Genomic DNA, 20,872 nt, shown 5'->3' with positions numbered 1-20,872 from the left:
ATCCGGTTCGGCCCAGCACGATTTGGGCTGTGCTGACCCAATTGACTTGCTTAGGAGGTTTTGGGGGCCCACAATCACTCCTGAACGTAGATTGAAGAAAGTAAAAATGAATAAATAAATTTTCTCACCTGATAGTAATAATAGATGTAATAAAATAATTAAATTAAAAAATAACGAATTGAATATTTAGAATTTTTTATAAAATGTTTTTTTTTAAATTAATTTGAGGATACAAAGTAAGATGAGTAAAATGGGAAATGATATATAATTACTTTTAAAATTTAAAGTGAAATTTTATAAAATGAAGATGTGAAATTTAGTTCATGAGAATTTTCTTCTCTATTGATTTTCTGCTTGAGTAAATGAATGAGGGAGAGCCTTTTGAAGTCGGAGCTCTCTCCTTGTGGAGTCCACGGAGGTAAACAAGTAGAAGTAAAGGATGAAATGGTAAATATTTGAAATTTGAAAGTTTTCTTAAATATTGGAGTAAGAAGATAAACTTCCTGGGCTAAAATAAAAATTCCCTAAATTTAATGCGTGCGCCATTTCTACGTAACAACACGATATCAATCATGTTTACCCATGGCCCACTACCGATCTCATACGTCAGGTCCACAGTCAGCATCCTTGGTACGCTGGCGGGTGCGGTCGCTTTGAGTACACTACCCAGACGCGGCATGTCCCATCAGCGCGCGGGACCATTTTCCCACTCAGACCCGTTGATTACCCATTTTGTGTATTCGTTGACGGCGGTGAGCCCCACTGTTCCGGCCCTCACACGTGCTTTTATCCGACACCGGGTCCTACTCGTCCTTTTCTACCCACAAAATAATAATGACTCCCCAGCCCACCCGCTTCCTGTCCTCCCTAGCCGCTTCCTCCCTCTCTCTCTCTCTCTCTCTCTCTCTTCGCTGTTGCCGGTCCTCCGGAAGAAAGAGACAGAACCTGGCTACCCTCTCACGCCGTGATCACATCGTAATCATCCCAATCCATCCACCTCCTGAGAGAGCTCGATCCTCGCAGCTCGAAGTAGGTTGGTTCTCGGTCGGAGCGGCATTTCTTCCGGGGTTTCATAGTTGATCTTGGCGCTCGGGGTCGCCTCTGCATAACTGCATTGTGCTGAGGGAGCGAGCTGACGAGAGGCGAAGCAGATCTGAAATGTTCGCAGTTAACCAATTTCTGGTACTTTGTGGTAGGTAGTCTCTTCGGTTTCTTGCTTTAATTCGATTTTTCCCCTTTTTCTTGTGTTTTCTTTTAACCACTGCATACGAATGATGCCGAGCTTGTTGCGAAATTTTCTTAAATTTGAGAGGTCTTTTTGCTGTTTTGGGTGTTCCGATTCGAAAGGAAGAAATTTTTGGAATTCGAAGTTGGATTCATATAATGTCACGAGAATGTGGAATGGTTGGTTGTCTCTTGCTTCACGAGAATGTGGAATCGTTTATTGTTATGTTGGCTTCACGGAAACAAATTTTGAATTAGAAATTGGACTTGTGCAATGCTTCACGAGAATGTGGAATGTCTAAGTAGGGAGTTAGAATCGCGTGCTGATGCTCATTGGAAGAGAAAATTACAGATTTTAACTTTTTCTTCTTTTTTGTGTGTATGCAGGATTGTGCAGTGACATATTGAAAGATACAGATGTGAAGTATCTGTCCGTTTCAAGCTGAGAACAGAATCTAGAAATTTCTGGAACTTGGGAAAATTTGCAACTAGTTCAGCTGTGCTGCACAAAATTCTAGCTGCGATCAGGGCAATGAAATTGCTGGTACTACCATAAGAGTACCAACGAATCATGGCATCTCCAACCCTAAAAGCAAAAGATGAAAGCATGTTTGGAACAAAACAATTCCATCAGCAGAAGAAAAGAATCACCACTCAGACCCATTCCTCAAAATCCCCCAGCAAATCATCCTCCTCTAGTAGAATAAAGAATGTTGACTTCTCAGAGAAGATTGGGGCACTCAAAACAGAAAAGCTCCCTCGACAAACTGCTAGAGATAGGGAAGGAATCAAGAAAAATTCAGTTATGTCACCCTTAGGTACTCCTCAAAAGCCATGGCCCGGTAGGAAGGTTATTGAGATGGATGAACCAGTTAAGAACATGTCAAATGTGCCCTTTTATCTTCAGCGTTTGGAGAAACGTGATAGCATCCATGAAAAGGCTCTGAATGTTGGAGTTCTGGAGTGGGGACTTCTTGAGAAATGGACACACCAGAAGTGTACCATGGATGGGAGGGGCGGAGATTGTTCGTCAAGTTGTACGGAGTCCTCTACGCTTTCTACATTTGGCTTTTCTAACCAATCTTGTGGAACAATAGCTAGTCCTCTTTATCAAGGCAAGAAATCTTCTGTTCTTGCTCATAAGAAACTGTCATTTTCGGGCAGCGCAACTATGACGCAGAAGAAGGAAGTAAATAGACTTGAAGAAGGTATTTCTGATTCAAGGATCTCTTCTATTATGCTTCCTAGTGTGGATTTTAATCCCTTGGATCCCAAAAATGACAAAGATATGGGAACTTGTTTAGATTTTGCAGGTGTGTCTGGTGAAGTAAGTCTAGAATCACAATCTACCACTTCACCTTCAACAATTAATACTGATCATGCTACCACAATCAGGTTTGGTGAGGATCATGACTGTAGCTTGACGGAAGCAGAAAAGTTTGCAGACTTTACCAATATTTTACCCTCGACCAAGGATACAATGCCACCTTTCCATAACAATGGAGGACTTTCGAGTTTTCTTCAACCTAGTGCAGATAGTGGACAGCTTAGTTCTGGATCTACAATAACTACTGACTATTGGCAAAGTGAGTCAAACGACAAAAGCCATTCAGGTGATCTGGTTGAGGATCTTGGGATCATCGACAACTTTACTAAAGTTCCTCATTCATGCCCACTTCCTCTGGCCATTCTGAATGATGAACCTGATATACCATGCAATGTTCCATCAGTAGAAACAACACCAATTGATAAATCAGTTCAAGGAAATGGGGGCATTAACGTATGCCCTAGTGGTTCTTGTGAGAAACTTGAATCCAATGCTACTCAGAAATCAAGAAAATTTGAGGCTCAAGCGACATCTTCAGCAGGGAAGAAGTCAACCATCCATCCATCTAGTGTGAGACCAACTAGGATGAGCAAGAGTTCTAGTTCGAAAGGAGGTGCATCGGAAGAGCTATTTGAGTCAATTTCTTTTCTGTACAATTCCCATGGAGAGCAAGTAACCAGAAATAGTAAAGGCAGACAAAGTCCATTGAGGAGGTTACTAGATCCAATAATGAAGCCAAAGAACAATCTTCATTCAACTGGGAAAGTTGCAGCCTTACCTGGTCACCATTCTGGTGAACTACGAACTGATAAATCATCCCCAAGATTAAACAAACAGTCAAACACAAATGTTGATTCTGTGTTCCAATCAATTGATACCATTATTACTTCGAAGGAATTACCTAATGATGGTAAAGGAACTCAAATTGACAAAAATCATGCAACAATCATGAAGCAGGCTCTTCTTCAGCTGGCTTGGAAGAATGGGCTTCCTTTGTTCATGCTCTCGTCTTGTGATGGTGAGGTACTTGCCGCAGCAATAGCAGCAAGCAGTGCTCCCAACATTGACAATCTGGAGTGCGTGTTCCATATATTCTCAATAAATGGTTCGAAGAAGAAAAACACATTTTGGGGCAGCTCTGTAAACAAGGACCAGCAACATCAGTTGATCTCAAATGTTGTTGGCCAGTTGAATGTTGCGCTTGGCAAGGTGAAGAGATTTCAGCATGGGAGCTTTGATTATGTGAGAGAGTTTATCTTGCATGATGCTTACAAGTCTTTTGAGTCTTCAACTGCAAGTGAGCTGGCTGCGATTGTTGTGCCAACACCACCATTTAGAAAACCTAACTCACACACTCAGGCCTACGTCTGTAACTACGAGGGATCCTTATTGACAAATTCAGCTGGCAATTCAAGGGCATCAACTGGTGAGAAAATTTTACATTCCTATCAGCACAATGCCAAAGGTCATTCTGGCATATCAGTCATAATTCCGAGCGGCATTCATGGCTTGGCCAATGGCAGGGAGCCCTCGACTTTGATAGAAAGATGGAGATCAGGAGGTGCTTGTGACTGTGGAGGTTGGGATGAGGGCTGCACCTTAACTATTCTTAGTAACAAGTTTCAAGAGCACAATTCATGTGGTTCATTCCAACCTTGTCAAACTACAGATGGTGCTCACCGGTTTGAACTATTCACTCAGGTATATTCTCTCGACAAGCATAATGTTTGGAACTTTTCAAGCAACAGGTGTTTAAGAAAAAAAAAGTACTGATAGTTAAACTCTCTCAGGGAGCATCTCAGGAAACAAGGCATGCCTTCAGCATGGTTTCTTTCAAAGAAGGGCTGTACACCGTTGATTTCGAGGCGTCAATTTCTCTACTTCAGGCTTTTGCAATTTGTTTAGCAGTCATCCATGGCAAGAAGCCCTATGATCATTCAACCCAGCGAAAGAACTTGCAGGGACACATTGTCAATGATGGATCAGGGGAAGCTTCTACTACTCAAGGTGACCCTAACAGCTATGTGCCAAATCATCCGCCTGTTTCTCCTGTTAGAAGAACTTAAAGTCTACCAATATGGTGTCGACTAGTGCACAACTTCTGCAGGAAGATTCTTGCACCTCTAGAAGATCAAGGCAATATAGTTTGAATAAATTCAGCAATTCGATTGGGGGCCTTGGGCACAAGCCTCTCCGGCACCATGAAGTTATACACAGTATTGGTATCATTTCGCCACTCCGAAATGATGTAGCTTCCATTTCCTTAGGCAACTTGCAGGTCATCTTTGTTTTTCATGTAAAGAAAACCATATCTCCAAGTGATAGTACGAGGAAGCTATAGCTGCAAATCATTTTTGAGTTATAGATAGTATCTTTCTCCTTCCATGTCAACATGGCTACAGAAAGTTTGACTTGCCATTGCTGATGCCGACCAACGTGAGCTTTTGGAGTACAAGATTGTTTGCTTACTCTTTTTAGTTTATTGAAGCAAGAAAACTCATGCCTTTTTTATTCACTGTTACTGCATGAGAAGACCTGAGAAACATAGAATTAGGGAGCATGCAGTACTCTCTCTACTAGCGAACAATTCTTGTGCCCAGCTATTCCATTCTTTGAGATAACAAAGTTATCAACACTGTTAGATATCTAGAATTCCTTTTAAGTTCTTTTTTTTTTTTTTGGACTCCTTCAATTAAACTTGACCTCTCGGTGTTATTGAATTTACTGATTCAATTCAGCTTGCTTGTATTTTGCCCAAGGTCTCTTTTGATTTGATGCTATCTTGTCCAGAAATCAACTGTCTACCTAGCGAACATTAGGAACTCCAGCTTGCTTGTGCTTGAGATCAACTCTCATGCCATAGTTTAATCATTTGAGCTGAAACAGAGATGTATCAGTCCATAAATAGGAGATCTTGTCAAGTATCTACATGAGTTATCAACCCTCCAAGAACATAAAAATTTGTTTGTGCAGCTTTGCTGATTGAAATGCTTGGAAGAGCTCGTTACTCCAATTATTTGTAGCAGCTCTAACTTGATTATTTCCTAATACTTGTTGCAGTTCACAAGTCCAAAGACAATAATTAAAGCATTATTTCCTAATACTCTTACAAATTTGGATAAGTCTGGACAGATTGCTACACACTCAGCACAATTGCTCTTGATCCTCCCAAAACTATTGCTTAAAGAAATAAACCTCACCTCTGACCCAAGCATGAAAACTTTCAAATGCAACTGTTTGTGCAGACTTAAATCAGATTGGATGAAATGACAATCAGATTCAAAGTTAATTAGAGTTGAATTGAGAAATATCTCCAGTCAATGGAAACAATTCTGAAGACAAGCTGTGCGTAGCTCAGTAATCATATATTCATATAGAGCTCACAAGGTAAACATTTAAGATCACAACCTTTGCAAGAATTTCTTCAAACTTAGTCACAACCATCAAATCCTACTAAAACCAACAGAGAAGTATCATAATGCAAGGACAACCAAGCTTTTACTAACTGCATCTTACATTCAAAACAGATAGATTTTATAATTGATCCTTAGAGAAAACCAGTACAAACTCTTGAAGATAGGCTGAAGGTAGCACAAAACTGTAACTACTTTTATGACTTCATCTCCTCATCCTCTTCGATCTTTGGTGCCAAATAATACCTAACATATCCCATGTCTGCAATCTTATACTCAACCACGACAGGCAGATCAGACGACAAACTGATTGTTACAGTCTCAGAGAGCGGCGTTGCCTTGGTGAAAGAGTTTAAATACCTCAGAGCAAAGGTTAGTGACACAGGCTCTTGCATCTCTATGACGGTGGCTTCCTCAGGCTTCAGCATACAAAGACGATGTTAAATTGTACAAGTGTATATTTTTAAGAAACATTTGATATATAAAGTTCCATAATTAACCACTAACGGTGCAATTTAATTCACAACAATAGATAATTTCTCGAATTTGAAATGAAATACGATTCCCATTTCTAATAAAATTGTCATTCCCTTTTAATTCTGCATAATTATTCTAAGATTACTTATTCTAATATATGAAACTTGTAAGATCTAAAAAGTGTTTTTTGCTGGAGGATGGAGATAAAAGAAAACCAAAGAAATTAAATAAATGACAATTTATCTTGTTTTAATAAACTAAAGCCTATTTCCCTGAAGGGATAAGTTGAAGGATGGACAGGGAATGAGAGATAATCAAAGAATGAATCTTCAATCTCTCATTTCCTTAACAACTAAGAGAGAAGATGAGTATTTAAAGAAAAATTTATTTATTATTTGTAACATATCAACCCAAAATTGAACAAATAGCTAATTAACCTTTATTGATTATATAAAATTATCCAACTCCTTTATTTACATCCATTTAAAGAGATAACTCAAATGATAACAGAGAAGGTAAAAGGATTTAATTTAATAAAAATCCTCCATTTTACTTCTGCTCAAATTGAGGGGCAAAAGACAAAAATGAAATGCACACTTCTAATAAACACATACATAAGTGAAACTACTTCTCTCCCTTGAACCTAAGTAAACTAAATAAATGAAATAGAATAATAATAATAATAATAATAATTAATAATAAATTATCTAGTCTTCATATAATCCATTTCATTTCTTTTCTACACTCACCCCCTTAAAAAATATACAGCATTTACTTGTATAAATATTTTGATCTTTGAAAATCATTGCTTATTACTTGTGAAACATCTATTTCACATATTATAAGATCAGTATCATTAGTTTATTCTTATTTCATGCAATTCCTAGGATTTACTCCCTGTGGATTTCACTCAATACAAGTGCTAAAAGAATTTCAAGAAAAATATATATATACAGACAAAGCAAGTGCAAGGTACCTTATCTACAGTCTTGTTTTGTCTGCAAACAATGTTAGCAGTTCCTATATCTCCTGCAGTAGAAAACTTGACTCCTTCCTTAGTCACTGAAATAATCACTGCCACGTTTTGAACCACAATAAATCAGCAGATGAGCAGAAGAGCAAAAGAATTACAACAGATTCAATGAAGATTAAGATGACTGATACCAGTATCTCCTATGCTGCTCAGATCTTTGCAAATCCTTGCAAATTCTCCCGAAGGCATTCGCACAATGGCTTGGTACTCAGCGTCTGGAATGCCAAGATGCTCACTATCTATGTCCATCAGCTTCATCTCAAAATCAGCAATCTTGTCTTGATCTGATCAAAACCAGGAAAAAAAGAACTTAAAAAAGATACTCAAACCCCACTTGCAAGAATGATATCAGAAGGAAAAGCTTCATCATTTCATCTGCTTTGAGACAAACAGTCTCAAACATTTGGAGGGCACAATGTCATCATAGAAATATTCAGTAAAAATAATCACAATAGGTAGAAAATTTAAAACTAAGCTTTCATTGTTTTAAGTGGCAGATATTCTCAAACCCTTGGAAGGCACAATGTGATCATAGAAATGTGTGGTGAAAATAATATCATAATGCAATATCAGAAGGAAACCTTTCATCTGCTTTAAGTGAAATATATCATCAGAATATGAATGTAGAAACATACAGTGAAAATAATCACAGTTGATAGCAAATTTAAGACATTTCATCTCTTTTTAAAGCCTTGGAGAGCAAAACACAATCATAGAAAATTGCAGTGAAAATAACCACGAGAGCTAATGAGTTTAACACTACAATTGCAAGAGTGATATCAGAAGCAGAAGCTTCATCTGCTTTTAATCACACATTTCTCAAACACTTGAAAACAATTTAATTATATAAATATGTAATGGAAATAATCATAAAAGGCAGCAAATTTAAGACTACACTTGCAAGAGTGATATCAGAGGAGCAAGCTTCATCTGCTTCAGGTTGCAGGTATGCTTGAACATTTTGGAGGGCACAGTGTGATCACAGAAATGTGAAGTAAAGATAATCACAAGAGGTAGCAAATTTACGACTGAGCTAGCAAGAGTGGCATCAGAAGAAAATGCTTCATCTGCTTCGAGTCACATATACTCTCAAACATTTGAAAGGCATGATGAGATCAGAGAAATGAGCAGTGAGGTGTCACAAAGGGTAGAAAATTTAAGACTACACTTGCAAGAGTGATATTAGAATGAACAGATTCATGTACCTAAAGACGTACATATTCCCAAAGACATGAAGCAGACAATGAGGTCGGAGAAACATGCAGCTAAAGTGACCATAGAAGGTAGAAAATTTAAGACTACACTTGCAATTGTTACATCAGAAGGATGTTTCATCTTCCTAGTGCACATATTCTCAAACACTCGGAAGCACAATGTGATGATAGACCGTGCCGTAAAAGCAACCACAAAAGGTAGCAAATTTAAGAATCCAAACAACAAATCAAAGAAATGGCTGACAAACCAGTAAATAAATAGACATAAAAAAGTACTTGAACCCACTTGCACGAGTGATTATCAGAATGAAAGGCTTAATCAAAGTTGTGCATATTTTCAATCAGTTGGAGGGTAAAATGTGATCGGAGAAATGTTTAATGAAAAAGAACAACAGTAGCAAATTTAATAATTAGCATCAGATCGAAGAAATCACTGACAAAATGAAAAAGATTAACTTATCAATATTTAAGCAGCACATATTTTCAAACATTTGGAAGGCACAGTGTGATTGTAGAAATTGTGCAGTGAAATCAAATTAAAAATGTAGCAAATTTAAGACTATCAACGACAGATTGAAAAAAAAAAAATCACTGACAAAAAGAGAAAAAACGGAAACACATATCCTCAAACATGTGGAAGACACAACGCGTCGCAGAAAAGTGTATTGAAAAAAAAACACAAAAAGTAGAATTGTAAACTATAAACGGTAGATCGAAGATATCACAGGGAAAATGAAAAGGAATGCAAGTGATCTTGCGATACTTTAGCGAGAAGGAGATTTACAAGGCTAAGTGAATTTCCATACTTGGGCTTTCGAACATGAAGGTGACGGTGTCGCTGCCGTCGTCGGCCTTGAGGGTGATTATGTCGTCGGAGCCGGCGCAGCGGAGCATCTTGGAGACGTTTCCAAGGTTCATCCCCATAGAGAGGTTGCGGTCACAGCGGTAGTGCTCGAAGCCCTCGGAGCGGAGTAGGAGAGCGACGAGGGCGACGTGGCTGGAGTCCATGGCCTGGAGGGAGAAGCCGGTGGCGGAGCAGTCGAAGTTGGCGTCGGTAACCAGCTCCTTGATGGCTTCCAGCACCTTCTTCAAGAGGCTTCCTTGCACCAACCGTAGCTCCAACATCTTCTCCTCCTCTTTCTCCCGCCTCTTCTTCCTCCCTGCTTTGCTTTGTTACTGGTTAAACGACCCTGTTGATCGTCGGCTTCTGATCTAGGGTTTGGGAGGTGGAAGGGAGGGGGCGGCGCGCGGTGTTGGTATATGCGAGCGGTGAGGTTTGGCGGGAAAGGAGATTATGTTTCCCTCCACTCGCGGTTTTTTTTCTTGGCCCTCAAGTTAGGGTTAGGGATGACAATTTCGCTACTCTGAAGATAGATTCGACAACGAATAAAGCGGCATGAAGAAATTTTCCAGATTGATTAAATAATTAAATAATTGAGTAGAGGAATTTTTAAATTTAGATACGCAGATAGATAAAATCATAATCATATTCAATTTAAATATTGAATAAAATAATATATATATATATATAAGTGATATTGTTCTTTAAAATCTAATACAATCGTGCACTATTTTTTATTGATTTTAAAAATCAATACTATAATAATATTAAATTTCAAATAATATTATTATAGTAGTGTTGATTGACATTCAAAATTAATTATCAAATAAAAAATAAATTAATAATTAAATAAAATGAACAAATTATTAATATAAAGAATATTCAATTATTTGATAGAGTATGAGAATGAATATCTATCCTCCATATAAAAATAAGATAAAAATTAAATATTTAATGGGATAAAGATGCAAATAAGAGAATATGAAATTTAACTCAAATCTGATCTATTATCATCCCTATCTCAAATGGACCAAGAGCAAGTGGTGCCGAGTACAAGCCACCTCATGGGTTCAGCACAGCCTAACCCTAAAATTGTTAAGTTAAAAGTGACTCCATCTTAAATAGGGACATTTAAAAGGATGTTTTTTTAATACAATAATAACTTAAATTTTATTTTATTAAATAAAATCGACTATATATTTTTTAAAAAAATAAAAATAAAAGTATAAATTCACTATTTAAATTCCTATCTTGATGAATCAAAAAACAATTTCAGAGATGAACAACTCATCAGCATTAGTCAAAGAGTGTTTCGAGGATTTCATTTTATTTACTTGGTTACCAATGAGATATTTTCCATCTTATAATCCCAGAATCTTTTTCATATATTTTCAATATGGGACTTTAATTGTTATCTCAACAATTTACCCCTCTTTTAACAGTCCCAACGGACCCCTTACTGGTACAGATCAAAGGGCCTGCCCCCTTAATAGTCCCAACGAACCCCTTATTGGTACAGATCCGCCCCTTAACGGTCCCACATGGTTCCGAATCCGCTCTGATACCACTGTTAGATCCGATGGAATTCATATATATCCCCACAACAGTACGATATTGTCCACTTTGGACCCACGCCCCTCATGCTTTTGCTTTTGGACTTTACCCAAAATGCCTCATACCAATGAGATATTTTTCATCTTATAACTCCAAAATCTTTTTCATATATTTTCAATATGGAACTTTGATTGTTATCCCAACATATATAACATGTCTAAGAAAACCTATTTCGTGAAAAAAAAAGAGTCAAATCTGTTTCAAGAATTTCATCAATAAAAAAAAACACGACCAAGTAAATCTATGAAAATAAAGCATCAAATATTTTCATTCCCCTGTGACTTTAAACACAAAAAACAAATTGAAGTGTATAATTCTCGTTTGAATTCATTATCTCAATGACAAATTCTCAGGAAGGGGGAAAAATGTCATAGAGATTAAACAGAGGAGCAGTTTCTTTCTCCTGAGTAAGTTTTGCTACAGATTCCACATAACAAAAGGAAGCAAAACAACACTGGAAAGCAAGATCACAAATGTCTTAATAAATCAAGCAACAACAAAAAGAAAAAGATGAGAGCTGCACTATCAGGGAGACGATATAAATAGCCACGAAATCTGCCTCCAACTAAAGATCTGGGGCAGTTGCTGCGGCGCGCTTGATCGATGCGGACTTGATGAGGTGGTTGTAGCTTCCTTTCTCCTTGAAAAGTTGGGAGAAATGGTGTTTGCAGTAGAGGATCCCTTCAAGGGCTGCATAGTTGGAAGGGGTAATAGAGCAGCCTCCGTGAGAACACTTGAAGCAGGACTTGTGGTAGGCTTGTCCTTCAACAGTCACCTGAAGGAATAACTTCCTTGATCACTCACCAAAAGGAGGGGCAAGAGGACAGATACTTGGTTTATTCATGGAAGGGGACTGCTTTGTGAGTATAGAGAAGATTGGATTACTGATAGTCTATTGTAAACTAATTTATGTTAAAAGGAAAATGGTTGGCTGATGATTTCCGATAAACTATGAGAAATTGCTAAGTATTCCCCATGAATTGCCATTCTATTCATTATGAATTCTCGCGTAATAGATATTTGGAACAACAATTCTCATGGAATTATGTAATTCGCTATTGATAACAAATAGCTACTCCTTAGCTTATTCCAAGATTAACTGTTAGTCAAGCAGATCTAGGGGAGTAGCTGGATTGGATGTGCTAGGCAAACCAGACCATAGGATAGGAGGGTGAACCAATGACAATCAAACCTGTTGAGCAAGATAGATGGACAGTTGGACAAGTCGACAGGATGAAGTAGACCATGAAAGTTAGATGAGCCAAATAGAATATTTTATATACAAATATAAACTATATCTCCTCTATTCTTAACAATATCTTTATGAACCAAATATAACAATAGTTATTTCACATTTATTTCATTCCAGGCATCAAAGTAAATACATTTTCATATTCTATTCTACATCTTGTTCATCCTCTAAAAATAGGTATTTTTATATCTTACACTCCTTAAACCAAATGCACAAGGAAAACATCAAGAAGGTAATTCATGAAGATTTTGATATTAGAATACGACAAATAAAGGGGGCAAAACAGATTGACAGAATATTGCCATCATTTTAGACTAGGCGTGATGCTTAATTAAAGAATAAAACAAAGGAAAAAAAAAAAGATAAATATACTTTGGACCAACCTTTTCCAGAGGATATGCTGTTTTGGCACAAGTAGCACATTTCTCCTGTGTTCCTGAAAACATACTGGCAGCTTTGCTAGCAGATCTCGTCTGAATAGAAGATATGACAGGCACGTTATAAATTGATCTGAAATGGCGTACTTTATCAGACAACCTATTTACCAAAATGTACTCATAATTATTTTTTTTAAAAAACTAAAACATACTATTTTTTATTCTCCCCCAAAATGTCACAAGCTGCAAATCACCTTGCCACAAGATTTAGGCACTGAAACTACATTTTTTTAATATTTGGAAGCATGTAACGTTATGATTTTCATGGCCCAAGCTAATATATTTACAAATTAACTTGCATTGCAAAAAAAAAAAAAAAAGGCATCAAATAGCCATTTGCAAATCAACTTACAGGAAGATTTTGTGTGTGTGTGTCTACACACACACACAACATATATAATTTAGACATCTAGAACCACTCTGATGTTCAAATTGAAGTGCCTCAACGAAAATAAAAAGAGATAAACTTTTTATAGTACGAGCTAATTTGCAAATTAATTTGCATTGAGGAATATGATAAAGAATATAGGCAAATTTTGGACCCATAAAAAATATTTTTTGACACCTAAATTAGAAATATTCAACTTGGGTGTTTCAAGATAAACATCAGATAATTTTCTTATCTTCACAATAAATTGATTAGGAAATCACCTCACGACACATTTTAGAAGGAAAAAAAATCATAGCTAGGGATGTTATGAAAAGGTGACTACCCTTATTGAAATGCTATTTGAAAGGTAAAATGGTGTTTGAAATGTAACTAGTTGATACAACAAAGGATGAGTGGTTTGAAACTAAACAATGAAGAAATTAATAGTTAGATCTTTACTAACCAGTTCTGGAGCTTTATCAGCAGATTTTGCAGCTGGAAAACAGAGAAATTTAAATAAACAATAGTTAAGGTATTATGAGAAAGATCAAATTATTTCTAACAGGTTATGAAGACTCACGTGATTGAAAATTCTTGTTAAAGTTGCCAGATTCCTTGAAGAGTTGTTCAAAGTGAGGCTTGCAATACAAAACACCTTCCATTGATGAATATGTACTTAGCTGAGAAGATTGGATAAGTAATTAGGAGCACTAATAGTTTATCCTGCCCAAATTCCATAACTGCAAAGTTCCCCAGCAATGACTGTAGTAATATTTAAACTAAGTAAATCATCATATTTTCAACATTTCAGCAATAACTATAGTAATATTTAAACTATGTAAATCATCATTTTTTCAACATTTACTAATGTTTTCATTGGAAGATGCAACAAGCAAAAGGTGAAGAGCAGAAAAACTCTTCTGAATGCTAAATCATTATTTGTGCAATTCGTAACCACTTTCAACAAAAAAGATTGAAATTTCTCATAACATGATTTAACTAATTCAACTGACAGTGGTTACTGATCATGTCTAGCAATATTCTATCAAAACTAAGAAAGCTGAAACCCAATAGAGACAAAACGTTGCAGCCTTCCCTTCATCAGCGCCTCAACGTTGAAGTGGTTGCAGATGATCCTGTCATGCTACAATTTCTTATTAGTAGCATAAACTAGAAACAGGATCTGAGGATCATCTCGCCTTTTGTCTTTGGAGTTCTAAATTAAGCAACGATACATAACTTGCATTGATTCATATTGCGATCGTTTTGAGAATTTATCCTGATGTAAACAATTTAAAGCCCAGGCACTCTGCAATCTGCTCTCACTTGAATGGTAATCTTGCTCAGTATATGCCATCTATCAATAAATCATTCTAGATTTACTCAATCTTCATATATATATTTTGCTGAGGAGACTACCTAAAGCGATTTAGTCCTACCAATTTTCCAACACGAGATAGACGGTAGACAAAGCTACATTTTGTAGCAACAGATTTACAAAGGAATCAACTAGTGGATTGCATAACATGAGTAACAGAATATGGAGACAAAATTTCTGCTTTTATCATGATCTGGAGATAGAATATTTAGTTGCTCAGCAGAACTAGCTCGAATATCAGATCTACGCATCGATCATTGACCTGGAATCCCGACGTTTCAAGTTATCGGAACGAATCAGACAAACACATCTTACTCAAACTCGAAACGTCCAATGAAAAAAATATGATTACAAACGAAGTCAAATCCCCAAGAACAACAGAAAAGCCCAAAAGGGAGGACACAGAGAGAGGCGAACGACGATACCGTGAGGGTTCCTTTGCAGTGATTGCACTTGAAGCAGGACTTATGGAAGACTATTCCGTCGGCGGTGAGCTGATCCATGAGGTAGACAGTCTTGTCGCAGGCCTTGCATTTCTGCTGCGTGCCGGTGAAATTGAAAGCCATCTTTCGCCCCTTTGTCCTCCGCCGACCCAACTCCTCCCCGTCCACCGCCGAGAGATCGATTCGGAAGCGAAGCCGACGAGGAACAGATCGGGATCTGTCGCTGTTCTCCGAGACCGCCGGCGACGAATCCGATGAAAACAGAAACGAAAGAGATATAAAGTGGTTCGCGCATGCTTGGGCTGCGATCCGTTGTTTGGCGTGGCCATGGATGGGGTTACCTGGCCACTAAATTGACGACACGTCGTCAATTTTTCGTCGTGGACCCCACGTCATGAAGTCCACTCCTTTTCATGTTTTTTTGAATTAAAGGTGTAGTTGTTATACCTACCCCATTTCTTACTATTTCTTTCCCTAATTGCACGTCCACTAGTCACACAATAGGAGTGCATTAAAGAAAAAAAGGAGTAAAGTAATCATTATTCCCTTTGGACGAATTTGATTGGATGGCGTCGGTTGAAGATATTTTCCTCGACGGCCGGTTGATATCTGGGGGATTTTGCTTACCCCTTGTCAGTTACCCAGAATGGACCCGTCAGATGAATGGACAATCAGATGGGCCTCCACTAGATATTGACCCACCGGCACTTAGAGAAACGGGGTTGAATGCGCTGGCACACTTTTATAATAGGTGGATTATTTGTGTATTTGTAATAAATTTAAGGGCTAATAAAAAATATAATATAATAAAATTTAATTTGATGTTTTATTTTTTTCTTCTCTGATTTAATATAATTTTTAGATTTATATTAGAATTTTGATAATGTCCCCATATTATTAAAAATGTCAAAGTGACATGCACGTAACATTTTGATGACTCAGAATTTTATTTTCTACAAGAGTATTGTACAATGCATATATTCAGTTTTACTTTAAATTATAATAAGACATTCACATGATAAGTTTTAATCATGACTAATGATATTAATAAATAAATAAATAAATTGATTAATTAAAATTTTCTTTTTAGCCCTTTATTTAATTATCTTTTATCATCTTCAGTTTTGTTTTAGTATATTTTTGAGTGATTTGGTTATACAAAATTTCATGGTCAGAGAGGCAAGTGCTAGCACTGATAATATTATTGTTTTAGTTAACATGGTAGAAAGGCTTAAATTATAATAAATATATTATAATTAAGATAAGCAATTTAGGTGTGTTGAAATTTCACTAATCAATAATGTTGTTAATTACTTGTTCGATAAAATAATAACAGGATAAATACATTATAATGTTGTTGAAATTTTCACTCTGTTGTAGAGTAAAGATAACGTTTTCATGATTAGTGTTTTTTAATTTAACAGGGATCTTTAGAAGACCGTGTGGAAAACTCGAGTGGGGCAGCCACGGGGTGAAGTACCTATGAGTAAAAAAAGTTCACAACTTTGCCTTCATGAGCAGAGTACTCATTTCAGTGTTGGAACAATTTTACAAGGACGACAAAGACTATGAAGGTTGATTGTTGACGTCTTATTGCGGCACTTTCGGGATTTACTCTTGAGGACTAACTAGTGAGAAACTTCTATAGGAGCAGATTGGTCACCTTTAAAATTAATTGAATTGTAAAAAATAGAAATATAATGTTCCGATCTGGATATGAGAGTGATTCAAATCCTTGATAAATTTTTTATAGTTAACTTTTATGATGAATCAGCAACAACTCTACCACGTGAAGGCGTCTGAAGAGTAATGAGTTAGTTGAAGGAATCAATTGAAAAAGTTGATTGAAGGAGTTGGTTGTCAAAGAATCAACTATCAAGAAGTAAAACACTTAGAAATTTACCACCAAAGGAAGTTAGCCATCATAGAATCACCTATCAAGAAATCAATCATCTTTGAAAAGATTTTATACGAGGTTAGAAAGGGGCCAAGGTGAATTTGGCATTGTCCCTCCGATGCTAAGTTAGAATAGTATAGAGAAATGAACAAAGAGTATGAAAAATATTATTGTGATGTCATAGATTAAATACCTTTAGGTAGATAAGTAAATCCTAAAATACAGAAGAATGAAAATTAAAGCTCCTTTATTTTAGGAAGGTGTCCCTTCCTTAAACTCCATTGGTTGAATCTTTTGAAATGAACCTCGAAAGTTGTGACATATCGAATGCAAGGAACAATCGTCTCTCTTACATTTTGCAAGTGTGGCTTTAAATAAGTAATTGGTAACTACCTCTTTGTTTTATACATGTAACTATTTGTAACTAACACAATCTTTCATTTGCCCCTTTATAACTGATGTGTTAGATAATTGTATGATAGCTTAACCACTTAACTAACATAATCTTTTATTTTGTACTATTATATGAACTCGCCAAACCATGTTGTTTATTGACTTGGATGAACTCTCTTATGCTCCAATAAATAGTATCTGACCTTAGATGAGTGAGCTTTGTGAATATTGTGTCTTTGTAGAATAAACTAAATACTTTTGAATTTGACAAATCTCTTTTCAAATGTTCTGAATCATTTCTATCTTGGATTTACGTTGTAAGAAGATGATCTAATTTCTTTTGTATCAATTTTGAATCATGGAAAGACATTCCAACTTCTTTTTGTAGCAGATTTGAATCATGAAAAGATGATCCGATTTCTTTTTATAATGGATTTGAATCATGAAAAGATGATCCAACTTCTTTCTATTTTAATAGAAAAATACTACATATAATTCTTTGATCAAGTCATGATTTTTTTACGTGGCAAAAATATTGACCTTTGGATCACTCTAGTTATTAAAAAAATAAAAAAAATCTATTTTTTATTTTTTTATAATTCAGTGTCCAGACTTCACCTAACTAATCCTGAAGTAGAGGATCAAACCATGGTCGGATGTCTTTATCAACCGTGGTTTGCTCCTCTAGGTTTAACCGACCAATTAAGCTTGATCCCTCCCTTAGCCCAACAAACCCATACAAATCACTCGGCTCACCCCATTCGATTAGCTTCATCGCTCAACTTGCTCAATTACTTGGTTTAGAAGAGAGACAATTTGCTTGAGCCGATTAACCCAATCAATCATCCAACCTAGTCAAAATGATTAATCAAGTTAAAATAATTTTGATTAAATTTTAAATAATTATGATTAGGTAAAAATATTTTGATATTTTTAAAATGGAAAATATATTAAGTATTGTTTTAATTTTTTTCTTTGAAAAAAGTAGCTTTTTTTAAAAAAAATAGAATACGTTTGTACAATTAAAAGAAGGAGATCTTGTTGTATTGCATACCTCTTGTGTTGACATCTCTGGGATAATCTCCATTCATCTTTGTTCTTGTTTCTACAAAAAATAGATTACATGGTGAAAATATGAAAAGGAAACAATAAGAACAACGAATGCAAACCAAACTGAAGATGTGGATGTTTAATGTGATTCAGCAGTCATCTAGATACTAATCCACAATCTATGATCCTTTAATTCTCTTGAATCTTCATCAAAGAGAATCATCACGAACAAATATCTTATACAAACTAATATAGTTGGTTTAACTGATTCCCGGAATCACAATAAACTTTGCTATCAAATATAGTGTTACAATGGTTCACCACTTTTGACAATCCATACAACATTACAACAATCCAAACCCGACAATGGCAAAGAAAAAATCATTTTTGGAGATGAATCAAAATCAAGAGCAAAACCATCATTCAACCATGATTGTGTATCTGTAACTTGATAGACATCACGAATGCAAAGCTTTCTCTAATACCTCTTTCAGCTGCCCGGCTTTGTAGGCTTCTGTTAGGTGCAAAAAAAGAAAAGCAATTGAAGTAGAAAGAGAGTACAAAGCTAGAATGCTTGATGATAAATTCAGTAACTTGAAGCATGGTGAAATTTAATCTAATCCATCCATCCTAAAACGACAATGCATGTGAGCCTCCTAGTTTTAGAACATCTGTTCCCTTTCATGATTCAAAGATTAGGGCTTAGCTATCATACCAAAGTCGAGTGGAACTTATTTCATCCTAAAATGATGAATTAGTAACATAAGAAGTATGAAGATTTTATATAGCAAAGATGAAGATAGATGGATGTATATATTAAAATAAAAAATACTAGTATTCAAAAGTAATTATGTGTAACTTGGATAGATGATAAAATGGAGGGAAAATTGAGATAATATAGATACGATCAAATCAATGAAGAGATTCTATAGTCAAAGGAGTTGAATCTATTAGCAAGAAAAATATATGAAATAGAGACAGAAGAAAATTATGTCAATAAACAAATTAATTAATTTGAATATTACTAGTAACATTGTCTTATTTAGAAAATTCAATGAAGGGATAAGATAAATAGTTGAGAGAAATAGTTTGACAATGAATCATAAACCTTCAAGTACCTTGCTCTGGATTGAACGTAACTATATTTGCATACCATCCCAATAACCTTCATTTTCTTGTGAATATCAATTGTAATTCATAGAGAAAATAAAAGATTGACTAACGTCTATTTTGAAGCAAGCCTACATTACTAATAGCATATCATCTTTAGGCCAACTAGCTCAGATGGCAGAGGTCTTAGTTTGAAACCTTCACCTAAAAACAAAAGAAAAAAAATCCTTTAGGGAGATTGCTTCGAATCAAGTAAAAATGCTAGATTAACTTTCTCCTTGCTGGCTTAAGATAGACCAGACAGCTAGATCATGGTTTAAAGCTGGCAAGTCTTGGTGATTCATGGCTTCTCATAAACCAGTTTGAGCACAAAACTATGATATTGCTTCCATAACAAAATCCATTATCTCAAACTTTGTAGCTCAACCAATCTTAACTACTAAGTTCAACATTCCAAAGTAAAGAAATATCCTAATGCCTTGTTTATCATGAGTTAATATGATTACTAAACCCCGTCGTTTCATCTTTAATGTGTTTATGATAAGAAAGATCAAGATAAGGAGTTCTATTGACCCTCTGAAATTGACAAGCATGCAAGTTTATGGATTGGAATCTCACCGACGACGATCTCACAGCCACCAAAGAACTCTCCATCAATGTAGAGTTGGGGAAAAGTAGGCCAGTTTGAGTATTCCTTCATCCCTTGCCGCAACACCTCGTTCTCAAGTATGTTCAGCGTCTCAAAAGGCACGTTGAGAGAGTTCAGCACCTGCACTACAGTGTCGGAGAAACCACACTGGGGGAATTCCTTGGTCCCCTTCATAAAAAGCACCACTTTTTGCGATTGCACAACCTTATCTATCGTCGATTTCAGTTCCGGACTCAAATCTGGCGTATAATCAATCCAAGAAGAAAAAAATTGTCAAAACTAGGAACAGAACGCACCAACAACCGTAATCGATCGGACAAAAGGGGGAGAATGAAACGGAAGATCCGCGGTTAGCGGTCAAGGGAAATATAAGGATACGATCTTACCTGAGGAGCACCGAACGGAGAAAGAGGCCCCCGGAGCCTTCGTCTTGAGACACCGCCGTTGGGCGATCAGCCTGGAGTCGCTCCGATTGTGCCGGAGGCCGCGAGTGACTGAAAGGGAACTCGTGACTTCGCGGGATGTACAGAAAGGAAGAGAGGCGAGGAAGGAATTCGGAGGAGGAGGAAACACGGCGGCGACGAGGGCGAGGGAGGCCATCGTCGTCGAAACGGCGTAGGAAGGACGGAATCGAGAGGCAACCGGAGCAAACGGTCATTTTAACTGGAGAAATTTTCATTTCGGCCCTTGGAATTAACTAATAATTTATGGTCGTACAACAAGTTTCCAACCGTTTCAGGTTGAACCGGC

The 20,872-nt window shown here is 36.5% G+C and overlaps 4 protein-coding genes across 5 annotated transcripts; 1 reads left to right on the top strand and 3 right to left on the bottom strand.

The window, feature by feature from the left end:
• The first annotated feature begins 962 nt into the window (after positions 1–962).
• On the top strand, positions 963–5,036 carry LOC141847289 (uncharacterized). Its single transcript, XM_074735297.1, has 3 exons — positions 963–1,192; positions 1,612–4,252; positions 4,342–5,036. Exons 2-3 carry the CDS (start codon positions 1,796–1,798, stop codon positions 4,615–4,617), a joined length of 2,733 nt encoding a protein of 910 aa, XP_074591398.1. The 5' UTR covers positions 963–1,192; positions 1,612–1,795; the 3' UTR covers positions 4,618–5,036.
• A 986-nt stretch (positions 5,037–6,022) lies between these two features.
• On the bottom strand, positions 6,023–10,055 carry LOC141847666 (proliferating cell nuclear antigen). Its single transcript, XM_074735728.1, has 4 exons — positions 9,495–10,055; positions 7,606–7,758; positions 7,418–7,515; positions 6,023–6,383 (listed from the first exon to the last, which is right to left on the bottom strand). The coding sequence occupies exons 1-4, from the start codon at positions 9,811–9,813 to the stop codon at positions 6,162–6,164; spliced, it is 792 nt and encodes a 263-aa protein (XP_074591829.1). The 5' UTR covers positions 9,814–10,055; the 3' UTR covers positions 6,023–6,161.
• Positions 10,056–11,499: 1,444 nt separating this feature from the next.
• Positions 11,500–15,264, bottom strand: LOC141847290 (LIM domain-containing protein WLIM2b-like). The gene is made up of 5 exons (XM_074735298.1): positions 15,006–15,264; positions 13,783–13,882; positions 13,666–13,697; positions 12,779–12,868; positions 11,500–11,918 (listed from the first exon to the last, which is right to left on the bottom strand). The coding sequence occupies exons 1-5, from the start codon at positions 15,144–15,146 to the stop codon at positions 11,709–11,711; spliced, it is 573 nt and encodes a 190-aa protein (XP_074591399.1). The 5' UTR covers positions 15,147–15,264; the 3' UTR covers positions 11,500–11,708.
• Positions 15,265–17,882: 2,618 nt separating this feature from the next.
• On the bottom strand, positions 17,883–20,736 carry LOC141847962 (uncharacterized). 2 transcript variants are annotated; one of them, XR_012603441.1, is made up of 5 exons: positions 20,509–20,736; positions 20,092–20,361; positions 18,792–18,877; positions 18,368–18,418; positions 17,883–18,164 (listed from the first exon to the last, which is right to left on the bottom strand). XR_012603441.1 is itself a non-coding variant. In XM_074736069.1 (3 exons), exons 1-3 carry the CDS (start codon positions 20,720–20,722, stop codon positions 18,822–18,824), a joined length of 540 nt encoding a protein of 179 aa, XP_074592170.1. In that variant the 5' UTR covers positions 20,723–20,736; the 3' UTR covers positions 18,552–18,821. The 2 variants fall into 2 exon arrangements, 1 of the variants encoding a protein (XP_074592170.1); XM_074736069.1 differs by lacking the exons at positions 17,883–18,164; positions 18,368–18,418 and having other exon boundaries at positions 18,552–18,877.
• Positions 20,737–20,872: the final 136 nt, after the last annotated feature.

The sequence above is a fragment of the Curcuma longa genome, chromosome 16, assembly GCF_044706935.1.
Source record: "Curcuma longa cultivar G26 ecotype Majalengka, Jawa Barat chromosome 16, ITB_CL_G26_1.1, whole genome shotgun sequence".
Taxonomy (NCBI): Eukaryota; Viridiplantae; Streptophyta; class Magnoliopsida; order Zingiberales; family Zingiberaceae; genus Curcuma; species Curcuma longa.
This window is presented reverse-complemented; position numbering and strand designations above follow the sequence as displayed.

Excerpts from the sequence above, each read along its gene's own strand:
- LOC141847289 (XM_074735297.1), top strand. The coding sequence starts at position 1,796 with ATGGCATCTCCAACCCTAAAAGCAAAAGATGAAAGCATGTTTGGAACA. Across the intron at positions 4,253-4,341 it reads GGTTTGAACTATTCACTCAG|GGAGCATCTCAGGAAACAAG; the intron begins GTATATTCTCTC and ends AAACTCTCTCAG.
- LOC141847666 (XM_074735728.1), bottom strand. The coding sequence starts at position 9,813 with ATGTTGGAGCTACGGTTGGTGCAAGGAAGCCTCTTGAAGAAGGTGCTG. Across the intron at positions 7,759-9,494 it reads CTTCATGTTCGAAAGCCCAA|ATCAAGACAAGATTGCTGAT; the intron begins GTATGGAAATTC and ends GGTTTTGATCAG. Across the intron at positions 7,516-7,605 it reads GAGCAGCATAGGAGATACTG|TGATTATTTCAGTGACTAAG; the intron begins GTATCAGTCATC and ends AAAACGTGGCAG.
- LOC141847290 (XM_074735298.1), bottom strand. The coding sequence starts at position 15,146 with ATGGCTTTCAATTTCACCGGCACGCAGCAGAAATGCAAGGCCTGCGAC. Across the intron at positions 13,698-13,782 it reads TAACAAGAATTTTCAATCAC|CTGCAAAATCTGCTGATAAA; the intron begins GTGAGTCTTCAT and ends TCTGTTTTCCAG. Across the intron at positions 12,869-13,665 it reads CTGATAAAGCTCCAGAACTG|ACGAGATCTGCTAGCAAAGC; the intron begins GTTAGTAAAGAT and ends TCTTCTATTCAG.
- LOC141847962 (XM_074736069.1), bottom strand. The coding sequence starts at position 20,722 with ATGGCCTCCCTCGCCCTCGTCGCCGCCGTGTTTCCTCCTCCTCCGAAT. Across the intron at positions 20,362-20,508 it reads CTCCGTTCGGTGCTCCTCAG|ATTTGAGTCCGGAACTGAAA; the intron begins GTAAGATCGTAT and ends ATTATACGCCAG. Across the intron at positions 18,878-20,091 it reads TGGCTGTGAGATCGTCGTCG|AAGCCTACAAAGCCGGGCAG; the intron begins GTGAGATTCCAA and ends TGCACCTAACAG.